The 15027-nt window shown below is 28.9% G+C and overlaps 1 protein-coding gene across 1 annotated transcript; it reads right to left on the reverse strand.

The window, feature by feature from the left end:
• Window positions 1-2451: 2451 nt before the first annotated feature.
• On the reverse strand, window positions 2452-7161 carry LOC114263652 (WAT1-related protein At1g44800). The gene is made up of 7 exons (XM_028204235.2): window positions 6766-7161; window positions 6486-6548; window positions 5630-5746; window positions 4346-4592; window positions 4030-4188; window positions 3530-3681; window positions 2452-2818 (listed from the first exon to the last, which is right to left on the reverse strand). The coding sequence occupies exons 1-7, from the start codon at window positions 6972-6974 to the stop codon at window positions 2587-2589; spliced, it is 1179 nt and encodes a 392-aa protein (XP_028060036.2). The 5' UTR covers window positions 6975-7161; the 3' UTR covers window positions 2452-2586.
• Window positions 7162-15027: the final 7866 nt, after the last annotated feature.

The raw sequence follows: 15027 nt of genomic DNA on the forward strand, positions 1-15027 counted from the left end.
TGTGGATACTCTTGAGTAGTTTTTGTTTTTGTTTGTGTTTGTGTTTGTGTTTGTGCTTTTGTTTTTGTTTTTGTTTTTAAATAAAAATTACAGTGGTATATATCAAACAGTGGGGATTGGTTATGCCTTTTAATGTGCATCAATGAAAACTTTCTTAAATGCATAATCTTCCATTGGATGGATTAGTCATTTTCCTTTTATTTTTCTTTCCCCTTATCCTCATATATGTGCATATGTATTTGTATGTATATGTATATATTCTTCCCCAGTTGGTCTCAGATCTTTGTGCCTTTGGGTTTGATTTGAGTCGTTGTAATTCAGGAGGGGACACGGCTTGAGAAACTTCTGAAGTGTCCAACTAAGTGGGTTGAGCCACCTGTCCGTAAGCTTAGTGGAACTGAGTTCTGCTGAACTGACTCCTCTCTTAAAGTTGTCTCAACTCTCACATCCCCATCCTAACCATCTTTCCAGATGGCTCCTCACCACCCATTCTCCCACAACACTAAGCGAACTTTGTTATTTTCATTTATTTTGTCTTAGACTGATGATTGACAGCAAAATCTCAAAAACAGGGAAATGATTGACCAGATTTTTGTCTTCTTCGACCTAAAAAAGAGGAGGGGGGGGGGGGGGGGTGGTGGTGGGGTGGAAATCATAACAATTATTACATGAGAGACAAAGTTCTTTTGTCTTTATACACCCGGGGGGGGGGGGGGGGACTGTACGTGTGCACAACCCAAAAAGAAAAAGAAAAAAGAAAGAAGTGGAAAAACCCATGCATACACAACCTAGACACCCTAGAAAATGTACAAGTTGGACCACTATTTGATTCTTATAACAGGGGACAATGTTTCTCTCAATCGACTAGGCCCTTTACCCAGTGGTAGTCCCAAGAATCCTGGGTAGTGTTGATCTTGATTAGTCACTTGATTTGAATTTTTAGAGTAAGGGAATTTTGGTATTTTACAATTATATTGTGTTTTAATATTATGTATTTATTGTTGAAACGTTGCCCCTCTATGTTGTTTTGTAACTCTTTTCAAATTATAATGAAATAACAATGACGATAGACTTTATGGGATGAACTGTGTAAATCTTTGTGCTCTTGTGTACTTGATTTATACTTTTGTTTTATTCCTTTGGTTTCTCACCATCCTAATTAAGTGTCAACAGCATTTTGTTGTGTGAGGACTTTAGTATACATACAAACACATAAAAAGTACACAAAAAAATGCACATATAGGGTTCGTTTGGCAAGCAAGATTGGGCTAAAATAGCCACAAAAGACAAAATAGGCTATTTTAGCCACAACAAACAAAACATCACATCCAACCCATAATCATTACACTCTTCTCTCACAAAAAAAGTCAAAAAAGCCAAAAAGTCAAAAAGTTCTTCCCAAACCAAGCTTTTTAGCTCAGGCTAAAATAGCCAAAAAAGTCAAAAAGCCAAAAAGTCAACCCACTTCCCAAACGGAGGCATAATGAAATGTGTGGCTTTCATATTTATTTTAAATGTTGACTAACACGACACTAAATTTCAATTCATAGCATACATTGCATTTTTTTTTGGTATAATTTTTTTACACATTTTTTGTGCATATCTTTTATGTGTAAGTAGGTTGGATTGGTTCAGTTTGATACCGAAAGCCAAGCTATGTCATTCATAAACCAAATTAATCCAAAAATTAACTATTATCTAAATAATATGCCAATCCACAATCGGACAAAAAGCCAATCAAACCTAAATTATTAAAGGGAAAATCATTGTTCAGTGAAGGTTGGGAAAAAAATATCACAAATATTTTGACTTGCATCCCATTATAGAATGAGTTGCACTACGCGTGTAATTCCACCATTATTAAACATTGTGCTGACAACAATCCACATAGATATCATTAAACAACAATCCACATAGATATCATTAAACATGTCGACAAAATCAAAATAATTAAAATCTTCATATATTTTTTCACATGTTTTTAAAATAGCATTTTGTCCAATTGTTAAACTAGTGGGAGAGAGCTCCTTTTTATACAAGATTTGTACAATAAGCTTTGTTCTATACTTTCCATTATCTTTTTATTTATTTTTTGAAATATAATTACCCATAATTTACAGTTTATTTATTCTCCAAACAAGCTTTTTTTATGGACAATCGAAGAAATATACAATGTATTGTATTAGACAGTCTATTTAGAATTGGAATATTTTAACTTAAATTGAAAATCTCGGGAATAAATTAACAAAATTATGACTTGAAAGACAACGCGATAAAAAACATATATTTTTATTGCACAATAGAAATGACAAGTGACAAGATTCTTTGTTTTTATATATTTCTATCCCTTTATTCCAAAACACTTACAATCGAAAGTGCGACATTCTCAAAATTTGATACGTTGGAACATATAGATTTGTAGCCAGATGCAAGCAATAATAAAAAAAAAAGTTTATTGACAAAATTCATAATAATATTGATTGAATATAAGCCACATTTGGAATCTCGAAGTACATGAAAAAGATAAGAGGTGCATTATTTAGAGAGAGAGAGAGAGATTCTCATTTGTGCAATATTCTGAATCATTCATGGCTCTTGGGATAGAGGAGTTTTTCCTGGAATCTTCAACTTATTGCCAGAAAGTTCACAATCATTTGTATCATCAACAATGGTTGATCTATTAGCATCAACTACTGGCAATGCATAGGCTTTGTCTTTCTCAGTTGTTGTTAATGTTGTTTCTGAGCTTAAAGGGTCTTTAGTTTTACCCCACACCACTGAGTATAGTCCAAAAACTATTATGACTGCTCCAATTAAACTGACATCACAACAAAACAAGCAACCAAACAACATTGTCAATTCATTGCCTTAACAATAAGTTACAGTCTTCAGCAAAACATGTTTCAATCTTTACAAATTTTTTTAGTAAGATTTTTTATTTTTTTAATAAGATTACCTAATTTCTAAATGGAAAACTATTCCTCCATAATTGGAGGGTCTAGTTGAGAGGACTGTAGGTCTACTTTAGATTTATGTTGTTTATTTGAACCATTCATCTTATAATGCTGGTCAAGTAAATCATTCATTTAAAAAATTAAGTTATTTAATGTTAGTTGTCATATAGTTTGATCATATTTGTCTTAAAAACATAAGTTTTTATTATCGAAATTATATACTTGTCATCCCTCTTCTTTTTTTTTCTTCTTTTCACTGATAAATTTGATCCATTCATGTGACTACCACTATTAGAGTTACTTAATTTGTTACTTGAATGATTTACCTCCATATTTTTCCCTTCTAAATAATGTGAGTATAGTTTGGGTTTTCATTCTTTATCCCAATCCCTTATGCGCGTTCACGTCACCATAATTTGAATCCAAAATTAATTATGCAATTATTAAAACCTAAAAGTCTCATAGCAATTTAAAGAATAAATTAAATTGAATTCAAATTATGACGACTTGACTAACACTAGAACATAAAAGATTGAGACGGAGAATCTAAAGCCAGGAAAAGGGGCATAATGTACCTGCCAAGGTGGATTTTTTCGGCCAAGACGATGGCGCCGAGAACAGCGGTGATGATCATGCAGAGAGGGCTGAATGCCGTGACGAACACCGGGCCTCGGACCTTGTTTACAACTCCTTGCAAATAATATGCAATTCCAGAGCAAACTACCCCCTGTTCATCATCAAGTTCATTTTTCACTTAAATTTTTTCTTTTAACCATTTTTTGCAACAATAAAATCTCTTTTTCATTGATACGAGAATAAAACAAATAAAAAACACCCAATTAATTGAATTTCTTTTTAAAAAAACTACAATTAATAGACCGGTTCATAATTGATTGATTGTGGCAAATTTTTACCAAGAAAATCCTTGTCAACTTGTTAAGAACTGAACACATATGAAACCGAACTCTTAGAACGAAAATGATCTCCAGATCAAACTGTACAATTATCTAGCAATTGTATTATTTGATAACTACAACATTTTTATCATAATTTTAAGCTACAATTCAACACTTACAGAATAAACTGCAGCAAGCAGCCTTGAATCAAAACCGACCACCCAGGCACTCATGTCGCGTTCCACAGCAAGTGCCACGGCTGCACCTTGTACCGTGCCCATCAAGCATATTAATGCCGCCAGAGACAGCTCTGCCGGATATTGCTTCAATGTAATCGACTGAGAACAAAAAAGGATGAAATAATTATTTGTATCCATTCATCTGTACTCTGTGTTTAATTGTACGTTTGATTTCTGTGTTCGTAACAAACTATACACAAAACATTCAAAACCTATTTTTTTTGTGTGTGTAAATAATGTCGAGGAGGGGGCTTACTTGCAAAATGAAGAAGGCAGACCAACCACAAGTGCAGCCAAGGATCATGATTGTCCCCATGACCCAATGCTGATCAGCAGAGGTACTATTGGTGGTGTTATGGTGGGGATTTCTTGATTTAGAGTGCCATAAGATATCAATAATAGGGCCTTTATACAAAGTCATCACTAATACTCCTGTTACTGTGATCACTGTTCCAATCACCTTTGCCACACTTTGTATCTTCTTTAAATTCACTTTCTCCAACCTATTCATCATCAGGTAAAAGAAATACATATATGTATATATCCATAATATCAATATAATATACAGCATTGATGAAGATAAAGATTTGGTAAATGTACAAAAACTCAAACCTTCCCTTAAGGGCTCATTTCAAAAGCTGGTAGCCAGCTTTTGGCTTTTAACTCATTTTGGGTTATATCACCTCTCACATTTTTTACCCACTAAAAAATAAAAAAGCCAAAAAAAATAAAAAAGCTAGCTTTTAACCAATTATCCAAAAACTCCAAATGTCTCTATACTCTGTATACTGTTCATGTTAAATAAACTCCAAATTTTTGTAGTTTATTTCTTGCATCAATCTGGTCATTTTAATTTTAATTGTATCAATTTTATTTTTATTGCCCATAAAAGTTCTATTCAAAGGTTCAAATTAGACATCGCATTATTTTTATTTTTTAATCTATTGTTTAGGAGTGGAGAATTTTGCATATGAGGAGACTTAAATTGTTGATTTCTAATGAAGTGCGAGGTTAGACTATCTAATTTATTATTAAGGTTACAATTTCACTTCACTGAACTAGAGTCCAATTGTGAGGCGGGTTGTAGGCCTCAGGCCCACAATTTCTCCCACATTGAACACTAACCCGATGGATTGAAGGCAGACCATTAGCACAAAGCTTGGTCATGTCTCAATTTTTTTTTTTTATATTATTTTTTTAAGGTTATTTTCTCTCAAATTAACTTTGTAATCTGATCATATCAGCAGCACCAATATGTGTAATAATGATGAAGTTGATGATGATTAGGCAGGACACACTGCTTTCCACCTTTTAATTGGTGGTGACATGTGAAAAATATAGATTGGAAAAATTACAAATCAGTTGGATAGTGAAAAAATATTTATATTTTTATGTGGTGTAAATATCCTGAATGTGCATGTAGCAAGTCTTTTTTGTATCTGGTGCAACTCCTTGGGTGTCAGAATTGTACCAGAAAAAATTTCATTATTTTTTCAGTATCCTACTGATTTATAATTTTCCTATAATAATGAAAGTTTACCTGAAAATAATTGCCATGATAAAGGTAAGGGCAGGGAGGGCATTAACAACTGCAGATCCAAATGTTGCTGATGTGTACTTCAGTCCCAAGTAGGATAAGTTCTGATCAATCACTGGTCTATTCATCCCCAAAAAAATAAAAATAAAAATTTAGCCAATCAAACTTAGAAGAATAAAAGTGTTTTTAATTTTTTTTTTATTACTGAAATATAATAGGAAATCACACCCCGTAAAAGAATATATATTTTTTTCCATGACGCAAGAGAAGTTAAAATAAAAGATTCATTGAAGGGAAAAAAAAATATGAGCATGAAGTGATAACATGCGAAAACAAAAAAAAAAAACACGTGGTGACCACTCTATAAACAAAAAAGTGTTTAGACTGCATTTATTATGAAGTGTGAATCACATCCAAAATAAACGTAGTGTTGATAACATAACATTTGAGTACTTTTTTTTTATCAGTAAAAAAAATCTTTATTGATAAAAAAACTGAACAAGAAAGGAGATTACATCAAATAAAGGAGAGGAAGAGCAACAAGCATCATAGTAAACTAACTCAATCCTAACTAAGTTGGCACCGAGAAGAGCAACAACATTTGAATACTTTACAAAATTATTTAAGAGTCTATATTATTTAAGTAATGCTATATAATTTTATTTTCTTACTCCTAAACACAAAATAATAGGGCCGACATCAATAAATGCACATGAACCTACTCACTTGTGTTTAGGATTGAAATAAAGCAAGAAATATAATTATATGTAATATTTTTCATATTATTTTCCTAAATTTTATACACATGAAAGTCCATACATTCTAACATCCTCATATGTAAAGGTGTTTAGAGCATTACTCTAGTAAACCAAGTGCCATTATTTTAAGGAAGACAGAGAGAGTCATCTTAGGCCTTATTTTCCTGCAAACAAGAACACAAAGCATGTGTTTCAGTTAAGACATCAATAACGAACTATATATATATATATATATGAATAAATTTACGAATACATAAATAGGTCACAAAATCGGATTTACAATAATAAACCTTGTAAAATTTTTGTCTATTTGTATTCTGAATTCGATTCTATGATAAGTTTCTGCGTTATTAGCAGAAGAGATAATAATTAAAAGATGACCTTTCAAGAACAAGTGCGAATGGAGCAATAACGAGAGTGGCAACAGCATGACGATACACGACGAGTACAAAATTGCTCATTCCACGCTTCAAAGAAACCAAGGTGATGATGAACATGCCTGCATATCCAAACTGCAGGCTGATCATAGCCAAGTAAGGTTTTAGCTTTGTGAATATGAGGCTCAACATCCTTGGCTTTTGGCCTCCCATTTTCCTCTCCTTTTCTTCCTCTCCAAACACAAAGTAGAGTTGTGAATTGGGTACATTTAAAATAAGAAATAGGTGGCCCCTTTATATACACAAAAAAAAGGAAAGCAAAATAGTATAACTTAGCTTTGCACAATACCTATACATGGGTACTGTACTTAGAACACCCATTATGAAAAACTATTCCCACAAACTACAATGCCCCCAACACTGTTGGCAATAATATGTTGGGAAAATTATATATTAATGTATTTAAAAAAAAATAATTACAGATCAATGCTAAACTTTACAAACATTAATAATTAAAATCATAATTTTGGTAATAAATTTGTTATTATTTTTTAAAAATATACTAAATTATAAATTTTTCTAGTATATTTGTGTGGGTCCTAGAACCCTGTTAGTAGGACCCATACATACTTGTATAGGAGGAGCAATTACTATGTATTAGTGTCAACATTCTAGATGGCTTTATTTATGTAAATCTTAATATGCATATTATTATCTTTACAACAATCGCATTATACTATTTTATTTTTTAATTATAACGGAATAGGTATAAGCTGGGATATGTAGATAATTATGCTAAATTACGTACATCTCTTTGTTTCCTGTTTTTGATTATAAGTACCATTAAATAATCGCTCCACCCATTCCCCTTTATATCCACTTCTCCATTAGCATTTAAAAAATAAAAATAAAAAAAAAATTGGCCCATTTTTTGAGCAACAAGAATCCTTCATTTGATGATTGTGTCCAACGGAAGACACAAGTTTTGCGTGGTTATATTATTTGTCGATAGTGTTACATGTATTAATTAATGTATATATTAGTGTATCAATTAATATTATGTCATTATTACTGATCTCACTTATTATATAAATTATTAATACACAAAATTTCTAAAATTATACCATGTCATTTATTAGTACACTAATTAATACATTAATTAATGTATATAACATTATTCATTCTTTGTAAGAAAATAATGTCATTTTATTTTATTTTATTTTATTTTATTGGCGTGATTTGAGGTTTTTTGTTATTTGACCACCAAAATGATAATGATCGAAGGGCTAAGTGCTTTGGCATGACGCTAGCCAGTAGTAGGAGCATGTGGTGCTTGTGAAGAAGAGTTGAGTAAGAAGAGTGGACACTGGACACCAACATCTTTAAGCAATGGTTGATGATCTCACTACTTGTGTCTTTCACACCTATTATTACTAGCTTTATATAAATTTTAAATAAATCATCTAGTGCCAATTAGGTGTGGGCAAAATATCTAGTAAACTAAATAATCGAATTAATCAGATCTCTTTAGGTGGTTTGGTTTGGCTTAATTTTTGAATATATTGATTTGATTTTGAATTCTCAAATCATCAATTCAATAAGATTAGATTGGTTCTTGATTTAAGTCTTACTTAAACTGAATTAATTCAAAAATCAAACTTATATATATTATGTAAAATTATATTTATATTGACATATCCTCACCGAATTTGTCTTTTATAGTGAACTAGATTGCATTTAATAATTTCTCATATTAAAGAAATTTTATTAGATTTAATTTGTATTGGTTGGGTTTAAGCTTGAGTTAGACTTTATTATTCACAGTTGTTAACATGTATTAAACAATATATATATATATATATATACATATTATTTCTGTTATGCTTAAATGTTAAAAACTTATTTATTTTAATTATTTATTATTAATTGATTCACTTATTTTCTGTGTAATGAAACCATGGTTCAAATCCGAATTACATTGGCTTGGATTGGACTGATCTAGGGCATAATTAGTTTGGTCCGGGTTCAAAATTTTGAAACTAATCATGATTTATTTCAACCCGAACCAAACGACCCATTGCCACCCTCGGTGCCAATGACATATTTTGAATAAAATACTAGGTTAAACATTCTACATATTTCGAATGATGTCTTTTCACGCACATAGTTTATCATTTTCAAAGTTTAAATTTCAAAAAAAATTATAAATAAATAATTTATTTTTCTGTCTAATTTTTGTACCACTAAATGAAAAAAGCACAAGTCTCATATCCACTATTTTTGTGTCTAATAATAAAAAAAATTTGTTAAGAAATTCATTTATATGTATATTACTTTTTAATTTGTAAGTTTCTATTCTATATGATAGTTATATGCACTGGCGGAGTCAAGAACTTGAGTTAGAGGGGGCATTATTAATTATAATTTTTTATTTAAAAAAAAATTATGATGAACATTATGATAACAATAATTTTATGAGCTAAATTTAAGCATAGAAAATTACATATTCATTATTAATAAGAACAAATTAAAATTCTATAATAGTGTAAAATAGCTCGGTACGAGATGATGATATAAGTTTATAATTTTAGTATAAAAAATTATGGATCAAAATTCTTCATTTCAGAAAATAGAAACACATCGTTTATAGCACAAATTATTATAAAATCTATTTAATTTTTATTTGATAGAAAAATATTAAAGAGATGACATTACTTATAAATGATGTGTTTTGAATGAAAATTATTAAACAGTCTTAGAATACCATATAACATTGCCTACGTGATGCTCAAAGCATGAGAAATCACAAATTACACTAAGCAGTCTGTCAACTGCTTGAAAATAATGAATTCATTATATCCAATATATAAGATTTTTCGTTGTACTGTTGGTTTAAACTATTACATAAATAATACCACATAGTACTCTTAAAGTATCAAATAACTACTTGTTGTGAACAATACAATAAATTCTTAACCAAAAAACATATTAAGAAAAAAAAATACATTTTGTGTATGACAACAAGCGACATAAAAAAAAAAAAAAATCTCAAAACTTAGGGGGACACGTGACCCCCTCATCATTCTTTCCCTCCGCCATTGATTATACGTTTCCTTATAATTATATAATATCTTCACACATATATATTTAGTAATTGATTGTCCATATTAAGTTATATGTATTTCGAGTAATCCATACTAAAAAAATATCTTCATTTTGATACCTTTTCAACCAAGAAGAAGCAGAGAGCACGTAGATGCTACATTTCAAAAATTTGAAATGTCAAATTTTTTTTTGTTTCTACAAACCAATCAATGTTGACCAACACTTTACCAAGCATATTGTTAGATGAGTTTTGATACATTTTTCATTTTATTATTCTCAATTACAGCTTTAATAAAATAGCAAATAATTTTAAAAGAAAAGAGAAGGATTTTAAAAAAATTGATTGATTCGTTGATAATATTTTACTAAAAATGTAATTGAAAGTGATAAAATAAGAGAATGACCTAAAAAACATGCCATGCACATGCAATATGGTATTGTTTTGGTATCAAATTGATCCACAAGATGGTATGTTTTTTTGCCTAAAATGTTGAAGTATCGTTTGTGTTGGGATGGTTGGTCTATAGTTCGAGTGTCATTTCAAAACTTTGGAAGAATTGAAACCTAACTTCAAAACGAAGCCCTAAACCCGAGGACCTGCCAACAATTCATACTCCGACAATTTTTGGGCAGGCCCGCATTATGTTGACCCACGTCTGCGGCAACATGTCAAGTGATTTGTACAATATCATTTATTTATTTATTTATAGATTTGCTTAATTTATTTTTGGGAGAATTACACAGTAATTCATTTTTGAAATAATTACAAATTCATGATAAAATTTAATATTTTAATTATTAATGTTCATAAATTTTATCATTCATCTGGATTTTTTTTAAATTTTTTTTTTAAAATTTACATTAAAATATTATTTTCCCATTATTTTTGTCTTATAAATTATAATTCACTCAAGCAATAGTATTTATTATCTTGGAATTTGGAAGAAGCTTTGTGCTGTGAGTCAAATCCCATCTTTTTATTTATTCATTAAAATATATTTCTCCCATAATTTATGATTTATTTATTCTCTGAACAAGTGTTTTACGGGGGATTCAAGCAATACACTATTTTATTATTGAGGAAAATTTCAGTGTATATTTTTTAAAAAATTATAAATAAATGATCAAATTTATATACATTAACAATTATAATTATAATTTATTTATTTATTTATGAATCTGTAGTTATTTTTTGATAGGACAACTGAAGAGTAATTTTTTCTTATTATTAATGATTAGACAGTCTATTTAAAATTGAATAATTTTAACTTAAATTGAAAATAGAATTGTCAAAATTATGATATGAAGGATCAAGATGATATAAAATGAGATTGGATGCTCTAAAGTTGGTCATTTAATTTGAGAGAGTATTTGAACTTAGTCAGCCTAATTTGGGATCAATCTCGGTGATCCAAACTGTTGGTTGAGTAGAATATTAATGCAAAAAATTAAAATAATCAGATATAAGTAGTTATATGTTTCAAACACATTTTTTTTTTAAAAAAAGATGAAAATTATAATTTCAAAAGTAGCCATTCATTTTTTGTAATACAAATATGATTGCACATATAGTTATCGTTATTCAATTATCTTAACTTTTGTATAGATATTCTACTCAACAAGTACAAAAAATGAATTACTAAAATTACCAATGCTTGCTCCAATATATGCCCACTAAGCCCAAACATTCTCCTAAGTTAAGACGATCAATTTGAGATAATTCAATCCCTACTTTTATTGCACATAAAGGAAAAATGGCTAAGGATCTTCCATCTTTAAATTTTTTTATTCTCTTATCCCAAAACACTTACAATCATTAAGCCATTAAAATTTAAAAGTAAGAAAAACTTAAAATTTGAGCCTATAAATCTAAATGTTTTGAGATATAGGAAAAGAAAGATATGTGAATAAATAGGGATGGATCTATGATTTGAGATTTGGGAGGACAAAAATACATGAAATTTTTCAATGGAAAAAATTATTATAAAATTTTAAATTTTAATTTATACTAGCTCAAAAAATAAATAATATTATTATTAATCGGATATTCTTTGTCGATATAATTAAGAACATAAATATAATTGGACATATTTTTTTTATCTACATGAACTTATCAAAAATATTAACTATTATTATGTCTTTGTCTACTAAAATTAATTATTTAAAAATATTGTAATCACTACTTTTTATAATATATATATATATATTTATTTATATATATAAACATCTATGATAGGCTTGATATCAAAACCTTCAGTAATATTTTTCTTAATAAATATAATCAAATAACTTGTTATAAAATTATCTTCAATCTTATTACTCAGTTTAAGTTTTGAAAAATTTTACAATTGAAAATGTATGTTTTTATAAGTTTAATAATAATCCATTTTAATAAGCGATATTAAATTTTATGAACTTATTTTTAAGAATGTCACGTTGAAGTAGGCAATATTCTTATTTCCAGATAATTAACAAACAATAATAAATGCAAAATAAGATGTATAAGCAAATTAAAGTGTGATTTATAAAAGAAAAAAAAAACACATAAATGACATATAAATAAAAAAGGGTAAATTACACTGACATCCCCCTTGAGATTTTCATTTAATACAGATCCTTCTTCACATTTAAAAAATTACACTTAGCCCCCTGTTAGATTAAAAATGATATATTTGTCCATTAACCTTTATACATATAAAATAATATAAATATTTTGTTCATGTCATTTCAAGGGAAATAACAATCATCTTCTTTGGTTTAATTCATACAAAAATTAAATTTTTTCATTTTTCGTATTTTGTTAATATTTTAAGCAATTTTTATTTTTATTTTTTAGATACACCTAATCTAGATATACTTAAGAAGTATAATATTATATATATATATTTTTAAATTCACCAAATATAAAAATATAAAAATTCAATACATTATCTTATTTTGTTATATTCAATGGATTTTTTTAAAATTTTTTGTACAAATTTTATACTTTTTAAATATATCTAGATTAAATTGATCTAATCTAATAGTGATATTATTGTAAATATAAATCATATTTATAAATGTTTTGCTTTAAAGAAAAAGGTCACTAGTAAGCTATATCATTGTATTTGAAAATTCTACATACAAATTATCTTTGTATATTATCACTCAATAAGAATATGTTCATGTAGAATTTAATGATGAAAAATTATAGAATATAGTCATGATGATAGGAAGAAGAAATGTTAGGAAAAAGGGCAAGACGATCATTTAGAAAATTTTAAGACATGACATCAGCTATCTAGGGAACAATTTGTAATGAGATTATAAACCTCAGGGAGAGAATGTAATTTTTCAAATGTGAGAGGAAAATCTGTATTAAATAGAAATATCAAGGGGTGTCAGTATAATTTATCCAATAAAAAACAAGAATAGTAACAAATAAAAGAATATAAGTAACTCTAAATAATATAGAAAAAATCAAACCAAACCAAACCAAGTTTTCAGTTTCATCAAAAGGGGTCGGTTATATGAATTCTTCTTCTTCACTCGATTCTATCCAAGACCATTTCGTTAGTTAAATTAAGGAGATTCATATCTCTATTTACTACCATAGTCCACATTAATCTAGGTCTACCCCTTCCCCTAATACTACCATCTACTATCATTGTATCGCATCTTTTCACTACTGCCTCTATTGGTCTCCGTTGTATATGACCAAACTATCTCAATCTATTATCTTTTAACTTATCTTCTATCGGTACTACTTCTACTCATTCTCGAATATACTCATTCCTAATTCTGTCTTTTTTAATCTTGCCGCATATCCATCTTAGCATTCCCATCTTAGCAACACTCATCTTCTCTATATGTTGTTTCTTAATTGCCTAACATTCCGTACCATACAACATCGTTGGTCTAATAGTCGTTCTATAGAACTTTCCTTTTAGTCTAATGGGTACTCGTTTATTGTATAGTACTTCAAATGCACTCCTCCACTTAAGTCACGATGCCTTGATTCTGTAGACCACATCCGCTCCAATCTCCCAAGTAATTGATCCTAAATAATGAAAATATTCACTATTAGGTATTTTTTGGCTCTCAATCTTTACTTTTCCTTTGCTTCCATTGTAACTGTTACTAAAATCACACTCCACAGACTCTATCTTAAATCCTTTAGATTCAAGTGTTTTTCTCTAAATCTCCAGCTTAGTGTTAACTCATTCTCTAGTCTCATCCATTAATACGATATTATCTGCAAAAAGTATATATCATGGCACATCATCCTGAATATCGCGTGTCAACTCATCCATAACTGAAGCAAAAAGATAAGGATTTATGGTTGATCCTTGGTGTAACCTATCGAAATTGAAAATTCACTCGTCTCTCCAACAGACGATCTAATAGTGGTTACCACACTTTTATACATATCTCTAATCATATCAATATAACCTTTTGTCACTCATTTCTTCTCTAACACCCACCAGATTATATTTCGAGACACTCTATTATATGCTTTCTCAAGATCGATAAAACCATATGAATATCTCTTTTCTTTTCTCTATATTTTTTTATTACTTTCCTTAAAAGATAGATCGCTTCTATTGTTGACTTACCAGGAGGCATAAACCTAAATTGATTATCTAATATCTCTGTTATATCTCACAATCAACGTTCAATCATTCTCTCCCATACTCTTATTGTATAATACATTAACTTGATTCCTCTATAATTGTTACAATTCTGAATATCTTATTTCTTCCTGTATATTGACACTTTCCTTTACTCCTCTCACATTTTCCTAGCTAACAAAATCTTGTTAAATAACTAGTTAATCAAACAACTTCCTTCTTACCTAAACATTTTCACGCTTCAATAGATATATCATCGACTCGTAAAATCTTATTCAAATAATATATATAACAAATAAAATAGATCAATATTTGATAAAATTTAATTTATATATTATTTTAAAAATTTTGTAATATAATTAATTTAGAAAGTGAGAATTACTAAAATTTTGAGAGTGCGTAACATTCTAATTTAAAATTATTTTATTAATTATCATTATAATATATATAATTTTTTTAAAAATTGGTTAAATTATAAATACACCCCTGAGGTTTGCTTAAAATACGAATTATTCCTTGTGGTTTGAAAAATTACAAATATCTCTCTGTCA

The sequence above is a fragment of the Camellia sinensis genome, chromosome 6 (assembly GCF_055761805.1).
Source record: "Camellia sinensis isolate YWXY chromosome 6, ASM5576180v1, whole genome shotgun sequence".
Classification (NCBI taxonomy): Eukaryota; Viridiplantae; Streptophyta; class Magnoliopsida; order Ericales; family Theaceae; genus Camellia; species Camellia sinensis.

Bases quoted from the DNA above. Each gene is read 5' to 3' on its own strand.
- LOC114263652 (XM_028204235.2), bottom strand. From the start codon at position 6,974: ATGGGAGGCCAAAAGCCAAGGATGTTGAGCCTCATATTCACAAAGCTA. The intron at 3,682-4,029 runs GTAAGTGTTGAA...GATGATGAACAG, and splicing joins TGCTTGCTGCAGTTTATTCT to GGGGTAGTTTGCTCTGGAAT. The intron at 2,819-3,529 runs GTACATTATGCC...TTGTGATGTCAG, and splicing joins GAAAAAATCCACCTTGGCAG to TTTAATTGGAGCAGTCATAA.